An 18929-nucleotide genomic window follows, 5' to 3' on the forward strand; every position below is an offset into this window, starting at 1 on the left:
ATAGGCCGGATTAGTGCTTTATACATCAGTAGTTTAGTATTCCTTGGGGCTGTGGTCAATGTGCGGCGCAGATAGCCTAACTTTTTCAGTGCTTTTGAGGTTATTAAATCTATGTGCTTCGACCAAGACATACTGGGTGTGAAAAGAAGACCAAGGTATTTATATTCACTAACGCTCCGAATTAGAGTATTACTGACTTTATAAGTAAAAGCGGAAGGCGTTTTATTAGTGAAAGTCATAACAACGGTTTTACGGATGTTAATTGTCATTTGCCAGGTATCGCACCAAGAGCTAAAATTAGAAAATGGTTTTTGTTTTGAAGCTGTAAAAGGTTATCAAAGGAGGAAATTTTTTGATATATTACACAGTCATCAGCATACAAACATATATTTGAGGTCATGTGATGAGGCAAATCATTTATAAAGATCAAGAAAAAGCAAGGGACCCAGCACAGAACCTTGTGGCACTCCTGAAGGCACCTCTGTCACCCTGGAATTAGCTCTGTTAAAGGACACAAATTGAGATCGATCGGAGAGAAAACTAGAAATCCAGCTGAGAATGCAGGGATTATTAAAGATGGCATCAAGTGTATACATAAATTTCGAATGGATCACTGTATCAAATGTCTTTGAAAAGTCAATGAAGATTGCGTCAATTTGGTTGCCCGTGTCGAGGTTAATACAAATGTCATGTACAAATTCACTTAGCTGTGTTAATGTGCTGAACCCACGTCTGAAGCCATGCTGGACATTAGTTAGTAATTTATGTGACTCAAGGTATTCCATAATGTGTTTGTAAATAATATGCTCTAACATTTTACACGAATGAGAGGTTATAGAAATTGGTCTATAATTAGATAAGAGGTGTTTGTCACCAGTCTTGAATAAAGGAACAACTTGAGCCATTTTCCAGGATGAGGGTACTGTACAGGATGCCAGGGACTTGCGAAATATGACAGTGAGGTAGCGACAGGTCCACAATGAGTACCGTACCAAAAAGAAGTTCGGAATGCCATCTGGCCCAGCAGACTTCTTAATATTGAGTTTCAATATTAAGTTCAACACACCTTCTTCAGTAATGTTAACGTCATTGATGGGTATGTCACTACGAGCAATGGTGCCTGGTTGGATGACGTTCAAAAATCAACAATAAAATCATGCTTACTTTATGTTTTTTCATGGGCCATACTCTTCACCTGCCCCCTCACCCCCTCCCCGAACAAACAGCCCTATAACCACTGGGTTCTTGTGTGGTTCCCCATATGCGAGTGAATGCAACTATTTGAGGAAGGAGCAGGCAAGCATAGAATGGTGGTCCTCACTAGGGGAGACTGCTGCTGTCACAATAAATGAGTTCTAAGACAAAGGAATCGCTGAGACTGCTGTCCTTTCTTAATTCTACATCTTATTATTATTGCAATCTGTTCCCTCTGATTAGTTGCGAATGTGATGTGTACACCTTTTAAAGTGCTCAGACAAATGACACAGAGTGTGTTATTTGCCATGCAAGCTTTTTGAAGCACAGACTTCATGCCACTTCCACACTCTGCAAAAACTGCGATGAAAACGCCACAGCAAACCAAAGCCACATTCTCTGGGAATGCAAGGGCCTTCCCTCACCCAGAGACCTTCTGCCAACTCCCTCAGAAACAACATAGGAGACCCTAATAAGGTCCCCAGAAGAAAAAGTACAAAAAGCAATCATTGCCTGGGTGGAAGAGGTCGCCACAAACAAGTGGCATCTACAAAGCCCTGAAATTTCTCTTGAATAAAGTTGTTTCCTCCTCCTCCTCCTCCCCACTCTGACCTCCCACTTCACACACACAAAGCAGGTAGTATTTGCGTGTCAATGTAAGTTGCTTGCCACCAGCTCTTTCGTTTACAACAGCTTCTTCGTTCAAACCTTTCTCAAATGAAAGCCGTGCACAAGATGTAATTGCATAATTGTACAGCTAGGCCTCGCTCATTTTCACCGTGGTGTCGCTACACCAGTTCCAGCTAACCACGTTTGCAGCCAACAGCAATGCCTCTCCATTCTTAGGCAGCGCACATACAAACAAAACAAGAGACAGAATACAGGACAAGTGCTGGTCTAACAACTGTCTAGCACCTGTCCTGTATTCTTTCTCGTGTTAAGTTTGTATGTAATGGATAGGTATTCACTTGCCCACTTTTAAATCCTTCTGCAGCAATGCTTATGTTGACGTATCCTAGCTAGCGAAAGTAGGGAACGACTGTAGGAAGGGTTCACCGTGGCACTCAGCAGGCGCTTTCTGAGGAATTTTGCACCTACAAACCCCATTTCCCCTGTACGTCTCATGCTGCTAAGAAGACTTCTCCATCTGTTCTTGGAACCTATGTTCAGCATCATCTTTTATATTTATTTAGTACATGCTGTAGACCAATAAAGATCCAAGCAGGAGAGGAAGTAGAAACAGTCAATGCAGACATGAATCTTTTCAAAAATGAAAAAAAAAGAAAGAAATATGAATAAAACAACATCCACCATAATACAAAATAGGGACACAATTTCAGTGCAATACAATTCACTCAGGAGGCATAAGAAACTATTTGGTAATACATGCCATTCAGCTATCATCTTTAGAGAAAAAGGAATGTATATATATCCATTCACACATGCGTAAACGGGTTTAATATTATACATATGTTTGTGGTGGGATACTTTCGTTGTATACTGTACTTGTCAAAGACATCCACAGGTCGAATTCGCAGCTTATAAAAGCGTATCGAAAGAAGCATCATGACTCTCGATCTTCCTCCCTTTTGAATGCAATTGCAGATTTGGTAGTGCCAACATAGCTGAAGGAGAGCCATGACATTCATAACGATTGAATATTAATCGGGCAGATAATCTTTGAATGATTTCAAGTATCTTTTTTTCTCCAATGTATACCACCTATACTGTTTTCACGTACTCAAAAGCTGGTCTAATAATTGCTTTTCATGCCTTTAGTCGAAGTGAATTAGCTGAATTTTTCAGCTTGAGTTTTAAGAAACTTGACTTCCTTCATGCCGAAGAACATACACAATCAACTTGCTTTGTCCATCTCGGACGTTAAGTTAAAAGGTGACACCGAAGTATTTGAAGTCTTCTACCATGTACGTAAAAGCTAGCTTGTTAATCTTATTAGTGAAGCTTAAACGGAGAGTTTTATCAAAGTTTATAGACATTCCCGAATTTTACACTATTATGCCAATAGTTGCAAATTATCATTAAGCGTTGTGAGCGTACCGGGCCGCCGCCAGATGGAGTAGAGTCACGGGCACGGGACGGTAGGCAACGGTCTGTGGCAGGGAGGGAGACGAGACATTCACTTGAGGGATCGCCAGTCGTTTGGGCACAGCCACAAGTTAGAGCAGGGGTAAGAGAGAAAATCTGGGGGCTTTTGTTCCTTGAATATACGACTCTGCCTAGGCACTACGGAGTAGGTTTCTTAGCGCGTGTTGTATGCGTTTATCCCCAAGACATGCTGGCATTGCGGAGGGCGGTCAAGTTCATTTACACTCGGCCATTGGGTGCCTGCGAAGTGAGGCAGTGGGCACGGACACCATATTTGGTGATCGCTGTATCTGAAGGAGCAAGGTTCTGACTGGTGTTGTATAAGTCGGGGGTCGCTTTTTTCATTGCGACGATAGATTGGATTTTTTACAAGCACTGCTCCAGGAGGGCACATGTAACCAACAAACGGAAGCCTCAGGAGAGCACCTGAGGTTATAGTAAAGCAGGCGCGCAGGATCTTTGGGGCACCCAAGGGGTAGCGGGGGATCAAAGCTGGAAGCAGGGCGACCTATGGGTTTGGAGCCGCAGAGGCCGAAGCATGCCAGGAGGTGTTCGAACAAAAAAATTGGCTGTCTGCGATAGAATCCCACAACAGATAAGTATAGAATTCTTCCAGTGCTTTTACTATATCTTCGAAATTGCTGATGATATTACCCTGCTTATCTTTCAGTGCATACGTCTTGGCTTGTCCTATGCCAAGATTTCTTCTCACTGATTTCATGCTGCGTCGATTTTTTACTGCTTCCTCAGTCTTTCTCACATTACAATTTTGAATATCCCTTACTTTCTCCTTGCTGATCAGTTTTGACAGTTCCGCAAATTCTATCTGCTCTCTTGAATTGGACACTTTAATTCTTTGTCATTTCTTTATTAGGTCCTTCGTTACTTGGGAGAGCTTGCCTACTGGTTGCCTTGGTGCCTTACCTCCCACTTCAATTGCTGCTTCTGAAGGCAGCCTAATTACAGTTTCCTTCATTACCTCTAGATCATCTTCATCTCTCTGTTCTAAGGCTGCAAATTTGTTTGCAAGCACCAGCCTGAACCAGTCTACTTTTACCCTTACTGCGTCTAGGTTGGTCTGTTTGTTCTTGACTAATTTTACTCTTTCTCTCTACATATTGAGGTGAATCCTAGACCTCACTAACCTATTATCACTCTACTTTACCCCACCTCACACTTGTACATCCTGCACTATGCTGGGATTGGCACAAAATATGAAATCTATTTAATTTCTTGTTTCTTCATTTGGGCTTTTCCAGGTCCACTTTCTGTTGCTATGCTTCTTGAAAAATGTTTATAATTCGCAGCTTATTCCTTTCCGCAAATTCTACCAACATCTCTCCTCTAGTGTTCTTCGAATCGATGCCGTAGTTGCCCATTGCTTGTTCAACCACCTGCTTTTTCCACACTTTTGCATTGAAGTCGCCCATGACTACAGTATACCGAGTATTCAACATTTTCATAAACTTGTTCTACTTCATCATCGTGACTGGAGGTTAGAGTCCAGGCTTGTACTACCTTTATTCTGTACCTCTTATTTAGTTCTATTAAGACTACTGCTACCCTCTCATTAATGCTAGAAATTTGTCAAAGTTGCCCGCTATGTCCTTATGGATAAGGAATCCTACCCCGTATTGCTTCTTATCTGGGAGTCTATAGCAGAGTAGTGTAGCACAGTGGCCGTTAGTCAGCACTGTATAAACTTCACAAGTTCTTCTAACCTCACTAAGGTCAATGATATCCCACATAATGCCTGGTAGTTTCTCAAAGGGTTATGCTAAGCAATACGCGGCTATTGGCCAATAGCTGACGTCAATCAAGAAGGGTGCTTGGATCAGTGCGCTTTTTCCTGCTAGTACTGTGTATATTTATTGACGCAGTTTAATGAGCAGACTGAAGTAAGCAAAAATCTGCATTCTAATTTCAATAATAATTACATACTTCCTGAAGAAGTCGGCTATCATCTGCTCAAGCTCGGCTGTGGCCGCTCGTGTAGGAATTAAACTTTGGACACCCTGCTTATCGGTGTCGCAGCTATGGTGCACTAGATTAGCGGTAGTGGTCCGTGGGAAGGTGAAGCAGTTTTCCCAGAAACACACAGGTGGTGCTGCTGGACCTTTTGCCTTGGCCCTTCATGTATTCATATACGTTGAACGCCACATTTCAATATGCGCCACTGCATTCTCTAACATACAGGAGAGAGAGAAAGGGGGGAAAGAAACCAAGTTGCTTCGTTTTCTTTTCTTGTTATTTTTTTCTTGAAAGGACACAAGTTCAAAAAATTTTATTGGTACACGCGAGTCCAAGCACGTGCCGGTGGCACGACTGGCTTATCAGAACCTGCACTGAAAAGAAAACATTAAGCGCACACACAGGTTTAGTTCTGCAGAGAGTGCTTTATTTACACATAAAAAATGGACTCCAATCCACGCTGTAAGGGTGGTCGGACATCGAAGCTGCAATGACAACTAGAACAATTACCCATTACGACATAGGTTGAAATTATTCACGTGGTGACATTCACATTGACTTTACCTAATTGTTAAGTTTCGACGGCCTGCAACTTGGCTTGCGCCACTACTTCACACACCTACAAAGAGTGGGCCAGAGAGAAGATAAATTCGCCACACCTCGTATGCATGCCGTTCTTCAGGATTCCTCATTATATGTGCGTGTCACAACACAAATCAGTTGCTAGGCGAGTTCTTATTCTATGTATGAAAGTGTAGTTACGTCACTCCCTGCTTCGTATGCAACAGTCGAGCTGCCGTCGATGCAGCAGCTTGTGCCATGGTAATCTTTACCAAGAAACATATGCAGGGGGCGCTACGTGCTTCGCATTGCATGTAGGCGCAGAAGTGCCTTATCATCACTTAGGCACATGGTTCGGATGCTTGTACTGAGCTAGTTCTTTATTGAAACACATGCTGTTCTGTATGTCATATGCGTGATTTCAGAGAATGTATGCACTGTTTGCGTCACTTAGGTGAGTGCTTGTAGCTTCTGACTTATGGAGCTATGAGTCATAGATGATGATAGTTTTCTGTCGGCATTATGCCACGAAGAAATCCCGTGATCCTAGCGATAGATAGCTTCGCTGTAAAAGAGGAAGTAAAAGAGTCATGCAGCACCTATTTCGCTTCTTCCATGGCGTGCGGAAGTGGTTCTGATATTAACGTGCGGCAAACATACGTCGGGCAGACAACGTCGCTTTGTGTACTTTCTGAGTTCATGAAAACAGTCTTTTCAATCATGACAGTGTGAGAATCACTGTTAAAAGAGGCATGAAAGTAAGCAGGACCACCATAGTCAGGAAATTTGTGAACAGCCGACTGCTCTGTAAGTTGAAGCACATTCCATAAATGAAATGGCATGTACTGCACGTCGATTGCTGGCCCATCCACTTCAAGCTCATCGAATAGCAAGCAAGGTTTCTTAGACGAGCCACACACTGCATGTTCTGCACACCTTTTTTCTTGAAGGGCTTTCGCGTACTGCCACCTTCGACAGGTACTAAGGAACGTTCAGAAGAATGGTCGGTACTGCGTCCGGTGAAAGCGAAGGCTTCCCACATGGTATCCGTACTGGGTCTCCATCAATGACTTAAACGTAGTCTTGAAGCACTTGCTTTTCTTTGAACCTGTAGCTCACACACAGCGTCAGTCAGCTGCAGGGGCTTATCAGCACGGTGAAGGTTCTGATTCCGAACACAGTGCCTTTCATCGTCCTCAGGCACACCAAACAACTTTGGTGCATTCTTCACGCCACTATGGCCAGTTCTGCAACTGGGAGCGAAGCAGTTCTTCTGACGAGGCTTCATCATGTCACCTCATTGGTCAGATAAAAACTGCACATGAAGTAACAAATGCACGCACAAAACCCAGAACAACACAAATACATGGATGAGTACAGGCGGTGGCCAATGCGTGAGTGTGGCGGTGGCAAGGCAAGCCCCAGGTGAAAGGCTCCATAGCGCCACCTCACGGCCGCAAAGATTTTCTAAATTTTCTGCTTCATGTGCGTGCATTGCCCGCACCTCCCCCTCGGCCCACTACCACTATTCTAGTACACTATGGTCGTAGCCATCGGGTTGCAATAATTTTTTACTGGATTTCAACACTCAACCAGCCTCGAACTACATGGTAAAACTTAAAGTCGAACAACATGTATGTTTGCCAGTGCGCACTCACTCCTGGTCGACCCTGTTCAGACGCCTTGGGAGATTTCGCTTGGTAATGGGCTACTGATAGTGCTTCAATATATGCAAGTTGGATGCGGCTACTATCTGTCGGCCAAGCCGGTGCAGGACAAAGCCGGTAAGCACCACGTAGCAAGGCTTGACTGCAGCATCTGAGCACGAGCTCGCGCTCCAGCCCTATCATGGGCAAGGCAACTCACTAAAGTTCCATGTAAGTACAGACTGCCACAGGTAGAGTAGATACCGATGCCACCACAATGAGTTCACTGGCTGAACGCACTGTGACTCACTGAGGACAACTGAGTTTGGTGCATCATAGGTGCCAAAATCGCAAGTAGTGAGGTCTATGTGAACATCCAAAATCAAATTTGAACTGTGCACCCCATAACGCTCGGTAGGTGTAGTGTTGTTGCTCCGCTGTAGCCTTCACCATAGAGTTTCATACAATTACTTGAGCGAATTACAGCATTAGTCTCTATGGAAGCTGCAAGAGGGCAGTCCAGTCAGCATGGGAACAATGGGTGGTACATGGATTTGTCTAAACTTTGTCGTTCTGGCTGTAAATGGCTTCGTGACATTGCAAGGTAATCAGTTTTCATAAAATACTGCATTATAATCAATTAAATAAACATTATTAAACTTGCCCGATGACAGGATTTGAACACAGGACCTCTAGCATAGAAGCCCGATATAGAAACAATTATGCCACGAACGCATGGACAAGTGGAATCACTGCAATCAGCAGCGACTATGCTTGTTAGCAGAGTCTTGTTAACTTCTGCTTTAAATAAAATCATAAATTTCTTTGAAATTTAGTGCAATTTAGGCCCAGATAAAGCGTGATAAACAAAGCCACAAGAACGTGTGAAGTTCCAAGCATGAAGAATAGACAAATCCATGTACTACCCATCATACGCATCAATCCCATGGTGGCTGAATGATCACAGCACCACAGTTCCCTCTGGTAATTGTAGGAACCTCTGTTTCAAACCAAGTTGTCCAAACTGTCATTATAAAATGTTCTTCATTAAAGAAGAAAACAGGCAGCAGAATCAGAAAAAATTATCCACAGTCTCGTCTTTTTCCACAAATTCGTCAGAGACAGGATGGCGCCACACCAGCCCTGTGATGGTAAAAGTTGAAGACAGGTATCCAGCAACATAATAATGCTTCTTTTTTCTTTCTTGTCTTTTGTTGTTTACTTCGGCTATGGAAAAATGAATACGCGCATGTCTTGCCCACCAATCATGCTTCCTGCTCATAAAGCATATGTCTAAATTCTGCCTCATTTATTTATTTATTTATTTATTTATTACCTGAAATGGTCCCATTTAAGGCGTTTACACGAGCCGTGAGTTTTAAATTATGTGCTTTAAGTAAGCAACATTAGGTATTATCTGGCTCACTGAAACTAATAGGCCTATAGAAGTAGGCCCGTAGCCATCCAAACATTTGGCGCTCCAAGTTTGATGTAGTAGAGATAACATCTTTTCGAGTGTTTGAGTTTGGAAAGTCGAGGAATAAAAAAGACATCGTAGTGAGCTAAAAACATGGCCTCCGAGGTAGCATCTGTAACCTCAGAGGCAATGCGAAACTCAAGTCTTATTTGTCCACGTCACCCCCCCCCCCCCCCCCCGCTCGCCCCGAAACCCGTTTTTATTTATTTACTGTTACAAACTTCATTAATAGCCTCGAGCGTTCGCTGCAATGCGACAATCCCCTCTGTTGACGCTCTCATGCAATTAATTTGAGTGAACTGGGGTTGCGCAGCTCATTCAGCGCGTCTGAAGGCGGGCGGCCGGTTTCTCCATGATCGGTGGCGCTTAATTCCTCTCATTAAGACTTGTGAAGGGTGCTCTTCGTTGTCATTTTTGTGTTAGCGTACGTTGCTTTATTTATAGTTGCGATCTCTGCCAGACCTTCGTGACCATCTTACACCGTGCGCTCGTCTAAATATTAGCAGCAACACCACCATCGTGCGCATCGGATCAGATCGAATCGACATCGCCATCAGTGGAAAGTGCAAGCAGTCGAGAGAAGCGCAAGAAGGGACATCTCAGCATCAATATTGAACGTCAGCTACGAGTGCGAAAAAACTTCGAGCACGAGGACGTTGAGATCGCCAAACAGAACCCGCGGCGGCGGACGATGGGTGGCCTGACGGCGCAGCACTTCTGCCTGAAGTGGAACCAGCATCACGGCAGCTTGGTGTCGGTGTACGAGGAGCTGCGTAGCCGCGACGCGTTTGTTGACGTGACGCTCGTCTGCGAGGAAGGCGTCAGCATGAAGGCGCACAAGCTGGTGCTGGCAGCGTGCAGCCCCTTCTTCGAGGCGCTGTTCGAACGCAACCCGTGCGCGCACCCGGTGGTCATCATGAGCCAGACGCGCGAGGCCGACCTGCGCACCCTGCTCGAGTTCATGTACCGGGGCGAAGTGAACGTCGCGCAGGACCATCTGCCGGCGCTGCTGCGTACGGCCGAGCTTCTCCAGGTACGCGGCCTAGCCGAGGTGGCCGGCGAGAACCCCTGTTCGGACGAAGGGGGGCACCCGTCGCAGGCGCAGCAGCCGGCGTCCAGCGGCGTCAGGGGTTCGGCCGCCCGGCTGCCCAAACGCAAACAGCGGACGCCGCCGCCGCCGTTGCAACAGCCCGCGGCACCGCGACACCACGACGAGCCGAGCGAGCCGCTGACTGCCGAGACACCAGAGAGCCCCGAGCCGGCAGCCGCGGCGCCCAAGGCGCGACCGGCAGCCAAGCCGCCGGCACCCGCGAGCCGACGCACTTTCGACCACTCGTACTCGGACGACAAGACCAACTGGGTGCCCGCCGTGGCCGCTCACCACCACCAACATCAGCGGGAGCCCCTGCTGCTGCCTCCGGCGCCGGACGGCGGCGCGGCCGCCGCAGCGGACGACCGCCCGCCCGTGTGCAGTGTGTGCTCGCGCGTGTTCTCGACCAAGGGCAACTTGAAGCGGCACATGCTCATGCACCGGCCCTACCGGCACAAACACCAGTGCACGCTGTGCCTCAAGACGTTCAGCTGGCCCGGGGACCTGCGCACGCACCTGCGCGTCACGCACGGCCAGGGCCGCCTCAAGCCGCGCCAGATGGCCTTCCTGTTCACTTAGCCAACTCGCTGTGCGCGACAGTGCTGCTTCGGTGTGCGACGCCGTTCCGAACCGAGCGGGCCGGTGCCCGGCACAGCGTCGAGGCCGCCCTTCCGCTGCCTCGGTGGCGTGGTGCTTATCCACGGATCGAGCAGGACCGTGTTCACGAGCAGTGACTGCGGATGGGTACCCAGTCACTGCTCTCGCCGCTCGATGACACAGTCCGAAATTCTCGGTGAATAACTTTTGGGAATAGTCTTGCGCAACGCGACACCCAGTGAGTCACCGCCGATCAACTCGCTCTGGAGTGATCAAACTAGAATACAATCCCGGGTTTTCATAGATCAAGTTTTCACTCCAACACTCTCAGCTGGTGGCTGTGCAGGTGTCGAGCCACAAAACGTAGCTTTGTGGCTCGACCTGCACAAGGAAAGAATAGCATGATGTTCCCTAACCCATTCTCAGCACAAGAAGATGCAACTCTCTCAGTATTTGGCAAATCAGACTTATGAGATTAAGCTGTGTGCGACAATGCAACTGTGCATGTTCTCTATGTAAAATTTTGAAGGAGTACTGACAAAAGAATGTTTGTGTGGTTTAATAAAGCAAGAAATGCTTTATTATACTCTACAGATGTGCCGTAATAACAGCATGAGACTTCATTCTCAGGCATGCACCAAATTACGAACTATACCATCATTTAAGTGACAACTTCAAAACGTGAACTAAATGGAGCATGGCTGCAGGTGCGATGACGGGCTCCTCAGAAAACCAGAAGTACTGGTTGGGAGTGGTGGAAAGTGGGAGTGACAAATGCGGAAGAGCACCAAGTGAAAGAAAAAAAAAAAAAATGCCGGACGTGATGCTTGCCCTGCTTTGGTGACGCAGCCACCATAGTATGGCTTGCAACCACACACCAGGCTGACTGATGTATGCATCAGCGGTTTTTGGTACCGTGTTTCCACTACCTCCAATTCTTGTGATTCGAGGCCTTTGTCAACACACCCAGTGCCATTAAGTTTCACTCCTTTTGGCACGTGTTTTCAGCAAGTCGCTTTACTAGGCGATATGAGTAACAATTTGTTGCACATTCAAGGAATTCCGGTAGCATACTGTTTTTACCTATCTACAGCAAAATGCAAAATTTATGTGCAAATAGTTCTTTAAGAATTAGTGCCAGAAACACTCAAGCAGGTCATAGTGAGCGCAGTATGTACCACCGCTGCCTAGGTGATGGGAGTCCCGATCATTTTCTATCGACGGAGGCTGCTGTAGGAGTCATTCCTTCCAAGCACATCTTGCATCGTGGCCAGCCTACTGCTGTCCACACTTCTTGTGTGATCCAACACAGACTGCTGCTGCAAGCACTTACACATGTGTGACAACACGGTACACATTTGCATTGCAACAGGACTAGTGGCAAGACATGCCTGATGCAAAGCAGGTTTGCAGAGAAGCAATGGCTGCAAAAGTGCAATGTCAGTGTGTGCTGACATGGCAGGCCAGCAGCCGCTAGCCTGCCATTGTCTCAGCTACACTGGATAGTGTTTCAGAGCAGCAGCCATGACCTTATCACTCCTGTGCTCTAGGATGGGGTGACAGACAATGTACTGCAACCTGCAGTTTTAGTCTAACATAAAAAAAGAAGACTTAGCACTTACTATTGCTGCCACTGCTTTCACTCAGATTTTCAACATTTATTGGTCTGCATTGCAATAACACGTTGGGCATAGTCTCTTTAATGTCACATCTGGTCTTTGCAAAGACAGTCCACGTTTCGACCACAAACTCACTTCTTTGAAGGCAGGGTGCACGTTTGATGGTGGTTTTAAATTTTCCCCCACAAAGCAGGCAACCAGAAATGGTGAATGCTTTATTGAATCGTGCAGGCCAAAAAATGCAAACTTGTTCTGATATTTAAATGAAAATAAAGCACTGCTAAGCACAAAGTCCTCATTCATATTTGCTAGCATAAAAACAAAGTTTCAACGCTGCTTTGTGAGTGATAAGAAATGCTGCTGGGCTACCGTGGTACGCTTGACTCTGCAAAGGCCAGCAATTGTTAAAGCCATGCAGGGGGAGGTATTCTGTAAGAGTCCACCTAGCGGACTGTCCATTTCGGCCGCTGCTGATTGGCAGGGACTTGTCGTCTCCTCCTCTCTCGTACAGCTGCATCCAATCAGCAGCGGCTGAAATAGACAGTCCACTAGGTGGACTCTTACAGAATAACCCCTCCCCCCGCCCCCAAATGTTGCATTACTTGACCCAGTGGTGTGTACAGTAAAACAGGTAGTGGCTTTTAATCTTCTGGCAAAAGTACACGGACTCGCTTAAAGAAAAGAACCCATTTATGATTCAGACGCAGGTAATTCATGTGTGCATTGGAAAGTTCGCAATGCCAAGTCTGGACTGCAGTGCTCAATTTCAAGTTACAATCATAGGCAAAGAAAAAAAATTTGCTTTATTCTGGAATCCCTGTTCAGTGTATACTTTTGCTCAGGGTGGAACCTGCACAGGTTAGAATGGCTGCTGACAACCGAGCTCTCAGTCTTGTACCATTCATAACAAGAAAGTTATGTACTATAAGTGTGGTCAGCTACATCAGTAGCAGATATTACGTACAGCTCGCAGAATGCTTCGGTGCACTAAAATGTAGAACTACAACAATTAACGTCGCGACGTAAAGTATGAGTCCTGCTTCTCCTGCGGCCTGCACTGTCTACCAGGTTTTCCTTAAACCAACTAGCCCAACATCATGCTGCTGCAATTCACAATGTAACCCGCTGCCGGAAGTTCTACGCAGCCAATGCTAAATATTTGAAGTAGGTTGCCGTTGGTGTGTTTTCGTGGAACCACAGAGAAAAAGTGGATGAGTCAGGAGTCGTTAAAATTGCAGGTGTGCGAATGTTTCATGCTTTCTAATAACAACCTCAATATTGTCCTATTCGGTTAGGTCCTTAAATACTTGCTATTCAAGAACCTTAATATTTTTTTAATACTTTACATCATCAATTGTACATGATCAAACATTAACTGAAGCAAAAATGCAATAGCTTTCATCCCATCCACAACAGACACATATACTAGAGCATGCTGCATCCTCAGACAGGCAGATTTTTTCCGCTAAACACAATTCCTTGCATTAAAACATGTAGACGCGGCATTCATAAGTGGGTATTGTTTGGTGCTATTTATAGACGCAGCACCTGTGTCTTCTCATCGAATTAAGACACAATACGTTTTATTGCAGCATACTTTGTACAATAGTGGCACTATCTGCCGCGGCCATTTGAACAAGACAAAACATGCTTTTTCTTTCATTCTGCTATCGCTGCAGACGGCACGCATTGATGGGTTGGTCGCAAAGGTGTACACAGATATTAGCAGGCCTGCAAGGTTACTTTTCCGATAACGGTAATGGTTTTATGATAATGCATGACTGTAAGCTGTTAAGAGCCCAAAGTTCATGGACAATCTGCTTAGTTGTTCCCAACGGTCTCTTCGTACTTTTATAAAGCATGCTTTATAATGTGCAGTGTAATGGCAGCAACTTTATAATGTTATGAATACCAGGATGGGAAGATTTTTTTATATTAGAGGTGCGAAGTACAGTCAACAGCAAAAGTTTATGGGATGCAGTTTCCCCTTCAAATGTGAATTCCTGCACTGTTAAGGCATGACACCTCGTATTTAATGAATCACTGTGTAGGTGGCGAAGGCTACTACATGCTGGAACATTTTATTCAGTGCTGTGTGACTACGCTTCGCGAGAATTCAGCTTCTTGGCAGATCCTGCGTCCTGTAAACTTTTGTGGTTGACAGTACATTATCCACAAATTATTATTCTATTCGTTTCTGGCACTATTCATATTCAATTTGGTCTTAAGAAACTGCTATTTGTACACCCCTAGCCAGAACAAATGAATGCAGTACAGTTTTCACCTGGGAAGGTTCATCTCATTGAAGGTAGCATTCAAGGCTTACAAGAGCTCAGAGTGATGTTGTTGACAACATGACTATACACATCCGGCTTACAACAGCTACTAACTGAGGACAGTTATAGTGAAGATAACACTGTGCTACCATGAGTAGTTGGTAGGCTATTGCCTCTGTGATATGCTATGCTGCTGGGAATCTAGCAGTAAATGTGGCCCATTCATTCATTCAATAGATTGTTTGTGCATGCAAAAAACTCTGTGTTCTGCACGACTACATTGTTCAAGATGCAGCTTAAAATGCAGGAACATTGTGCTACTGGAATACAATGCACGTGAGTCTTTGGGCTTCGCACTATGACTGTGTGACCAGGAAGATGCAACGCATAGTCAACAGGGTTCTTCTGTGCATGGAATGCCAGGCAAAAAACTGATTTACTGTTGCTGCTTCGCAATGTCAACAAGAAAACGAACAAAACCAAACGTCTTGATGGCAAGCCACAATTATTTCAAGTAGGGTGGTTTGCTGGGTAAGCTGGTGCATAGCGAAGGTACGATTGTCCGAGCATGGTGAATAACACACGAACACAAGCAGGAGGAGGACATGGGAGAAACACTTCAAAGAATGTATTCCTCATCATTTTCAGACATTGCCTGGTGCTTAGATCATGCAGTCATGATCGTTGTATCTAAGAAATGTTACAACCACGTAAGCCACAAATGCAGCATGAATTTCTAGCAAAAGTGGCTGATCTCATCATCACCTGAGCTGGTAAATCCCGACAGCAGATTCAGCTTTAGAGTTGCAGGAGGTTGAGAGGCAATAATATCTGGAAGGATGTGCTACGTGCATGCACGGTCTGGTCACTGAGCTGTGTTTCGTTTGTATGCTTTAAAGAAGCCCATGTACAGTACATACTATCACCTGTATTGCGCCACTCCTGCTTGTCTCAACTTTTTCTATTGCACACGTGCTGACTGTTCCTAGATGTCCTTCACGCACACACTGGTGTCACTACGGTATAAGCATGGATGCTTGGTTGTCAACTCCACGACATGTAGCAAAAGCAAAGAAAAAAAGAAAGGCCTGGTGGCCATTTCATTTTCTTGCGTGTTTGACTTCAATAAGAGAAAAGGAATGGGAAAAATGTGAGAGAATGTCTGTGCAGTGGGAATCGCTCTTGCCAGCATTTTCATAAGTGGCATAACCAGGGAGGGGGGCACACCAGGCACATGCCTCCCCCCCCCCTGAAAAAAAAATGTCTTGCTAGGTCACTGACTGTCTTTCAAAAGTTCATATCTCCTTGTATCTCTATTACTACTGTACTGAATGCTTTTGAAGGCTAAATTCCCACAGGAGAATGCTTCTTGCCGTTTTACAATATCCAGTACATGATAAGGGGACACTTGAACAACAGGAAAGGACACTCGGAAAGATGCTAAGGACCTCACAAGGAGGGATGGAATGAAAAGAACTATGTGGCTAACAATTCATAGAACTATCTTCTTATCTGGTAATATCAAGTACACAGCTAGCCGGCAGTTTTGAGACCAAGAGGAATACGGTCAAATTCCTTTATATGAAGTGTTTGGGGCCTCCACAATCATTTGTTATACACATCACTTTGTTGTAAAGGTCATGCACTACACAATAGAATCGGGGCAGAACTATTCCTTCTTTACCTAGGTCATTTCGTTGAAGAGGCGCTCGACTGTAAATGGACGCGGCCAGGTCTGTAGGGACTAGATGGTTGTCTATTGGAGTAGCAGAATGGGTGTCACACGAAGGTTAAGTCAGCGGCAGTAGAGGATTAGCTGGAGTTCAGGAAACTTGCAGGCATAGAATGCAGTGAGCTTACACAAGAGTCGGGCAGCAGAAGGTCACTGGGGAAAAGGCTTTTGTGGTGCGCTGGACATAAATTAAGGTGATGCCAAATACAACATCCACATGGGCCAAGAGAGTAAAATATTAGGTAGATTGGAAGATCACACATTTGCCAATAGAGGCAATGTTTACGAAAAGTGAAAGCTTAGTGCCAAAAACTACATAAAAACAAAAGACAGATGACACCACCACCTTGGGATGCTTGCACCACAACTGTATTCTTGACCAATTATTTTTAGAGCGGTTTCATGATGCAGTATTATGCCTTACTAAAGTGCTGGACAATCTATGCATGTGCTTGGAATTAAGCAGCATGAAATTAGTGATGGGTAGTCTGTCATTCTTTTGATCACATGTGCTGCTTTGGTCAATTGTGCTCTAAAAGGGATATATATGTGAAACTGATAATCAATGACACATCCACGATGACTGGAAATGTATCAAAGGCTAGTTAAACTCTCAACAAAAAAAATGACTGTGCTGTACATGCAACTCGACTCAGACACGTATGTCTTCGTTGCACAGGGACCAAAATACAGCAACAGCCACATTCTTCAAGGGAAGTGCTACTTTGATTCTGTCTGCCTATAGGTCACCTGCCTCTATGGAGAAATGCATAATGGGTTCTGGAGAGATTCATCTGTTGCATGTCTAGACAAAGGTAGCCATTTCCCTTTGGTGTTCCTTTAACCAGACTGCTGTTCCACCAATGGGTGCAGTATGCAGGAAGTAGTGACATCCATGCACTGTTTTCGATAAAATCCTTGACAAGTACTATGGCCTAGACAGCACATGGACACCTTCTCCATTGTCAGCACCTGTGCAACTTGCGCCCTAGTTACTCTAACCATGGTTATGACTACAGTTGAACTCATCTCCTAACTGTAGTTATTTTTAATAACTACGGTAACTTTACATTCAAGCGTGGTTTAGCTTATCACCTAACAACGAATTACAGCAGCAGGCTGTAATTGAAGTTCAACCCAACCATGGTTATTGTATCCATGAAACTATGGTACTAGTGGAGGAAGTTTCTTGGAAGGGCCAGAGATTGGTCTAGTTCATGTGCTTTGAAAAACCCGAGCAAGCAAAGTACCCATCATTTTGTTTTCACTTGTGTTGTGTTATGCCAGTTCAGGCTTTTTGAAAAGAAGTTCTGTGTACAAAGAAAGGCAGGCTTGACAAGATTACATTCAGCTACACTGGCCACAATGAAATGTCTACCAAATGAACAATATGGAGCAATACATCTTTGTGTCATGTTCAGAGTGCCATCAAATCCAAGAAAGGCAGATGTGCAATATGTTCAGAACCTTTGTATGTTTCTATAAGCACCAACAGTGTATTCCTGAAAGGAGCTTTGTTTCAGATAGCCTAGCTGGACACGGCATCCAGGCACCCAAGGACAGCAATGACCACTACAACCACAGCCTTTCAGCCACATTTGCAGATTGAGCAGTTTTCGCGTGGCAGATATGTGACTTCACAATGGAACAATCCAATGTTTGCAGCGATGTGCAGTGCACAGGTGGGCACAAATCACTTCAGGCAAAGCATTCTACTAATGCACAGATATCTTACAATTGTTCCTGCTCCACCTGTGATAAACATGTACAACCACTGCCAGGCATTTCGCACACCTTGTGATCATGTGACAGAAAATTGTACTGGTGGCCAGTTGAGAGCTGAGGTGCACGTTTTGCGCTATTAGATGGCATCTAGCAACAGAGAATGGGTTGCCACTATAGAAAATGCTGCGTCTGCTATTCACACTGATGGTCCACAGTTTCAGCAATGTATTTTTCACACCTGAAAGAAAATGCAATGGATAAAGAGGCTGGTAGACCGCAACCTTGGCCAATCACACCGATTTACTCGCATCCTAGGTGTGCAAGTACTGTGTAGCTCTGTGCCCAGTGTCGAACTTCTGGTGTGCATGCCGAATGAACCAGTGAACAAGGTGTATGTGAAGTAGTCTGATGGTGTTTCTGGAGATTTTGCATATATGTATTTAAATCCTGCCATGCAACAATGTGATATTCTTCTGTACACTTTCTCATGAGTACTCATTTCTGTTTGTACATAGCTTTCAATGACACCCACATTCACACATCAGCCCATCTTGCACACATTTTGCACCAATTACTTAGTGTGGTGTGGGCATGTCATGGCTTTTGTGGCTGCGTTGTACATTCACAAGCCCAAACCTAAATAGCTTCCATAATTGCATACAGCAGCGCTTGTCTTGCAAGCACACTGAGAGGCCCGACTTGAGCTGCCTGCTTGACTCAAATATATGAATGAAGCTAGATGTGTCACCGAAGCTGGTGCCTGTTCTTTTTCTTTAGGTAGACCATAAACCACTGAGATAAAAAGTAGTTCTACAATAGGAATTAAGGGCATTCTTCCAAGAAGCTTTTGGAAGAGGTGAATTGGCAAGCTTAGCATTTCTAAGTAACCAAGTGCAGGTGTGCCTTCACCATTATAGTCTATTGAGTCAAACACT

General features: G+C 45.0%; 2 protein-coding genes across 4 annotated transcripts in view; one reads left to right on the forward strand and one right to left on the reverse strand.

Annotated features, from left to right (window-relative positions):
• Bcs1 (mitochondrial chaperone BCS1) overlaps nucleotides 1-18929 on the reverse strand; it is a 90221-nt gene that overhangs the window by 9870 nt on the left and 61422 nt on the right. The window lies entirely within an intron of this gene.
• Nucleotides 9274-18472, forward strand: LOC142573158 (uncharacterized). Its single transcript, XM_075682716.1, has one exon. It carries the CDS (start codon nucleotides 9647-9649, stop codon nucleotides 10622-10624), a length of 978 nt encoding a protein of 325 aa, XP_075538831.1. The 5' UTR covers nucleotides 9274-9646; the 3' UTR covers nucleotides 10625-18472.

This window comes from Dermacentor variabilis, chromosome 2 (genome assembly GCF_050947875.1).
Source record: "Dermacentor variabilis isolate Ectoservices chromosome 2, ASM5094787v1, whole genome shotgun sequence".
NCBI classification, from domain to species: Eukaryota; Metazoa; Arthropoda; class Arachnida; order Ixodida; family Ixodidae; genus Dermacentor; species Dermacentor variabilis.

Bases quoted from the DNA above. Each gene is read 5' to 3' on its own strand.
- LOC142573158 (XM_075682716.1), top strand. From the start codon at position 9,647: ATGGGTGGCCTGACGGCGCAGCACTTCTGCCTGAAGTGGAACCAGCAT.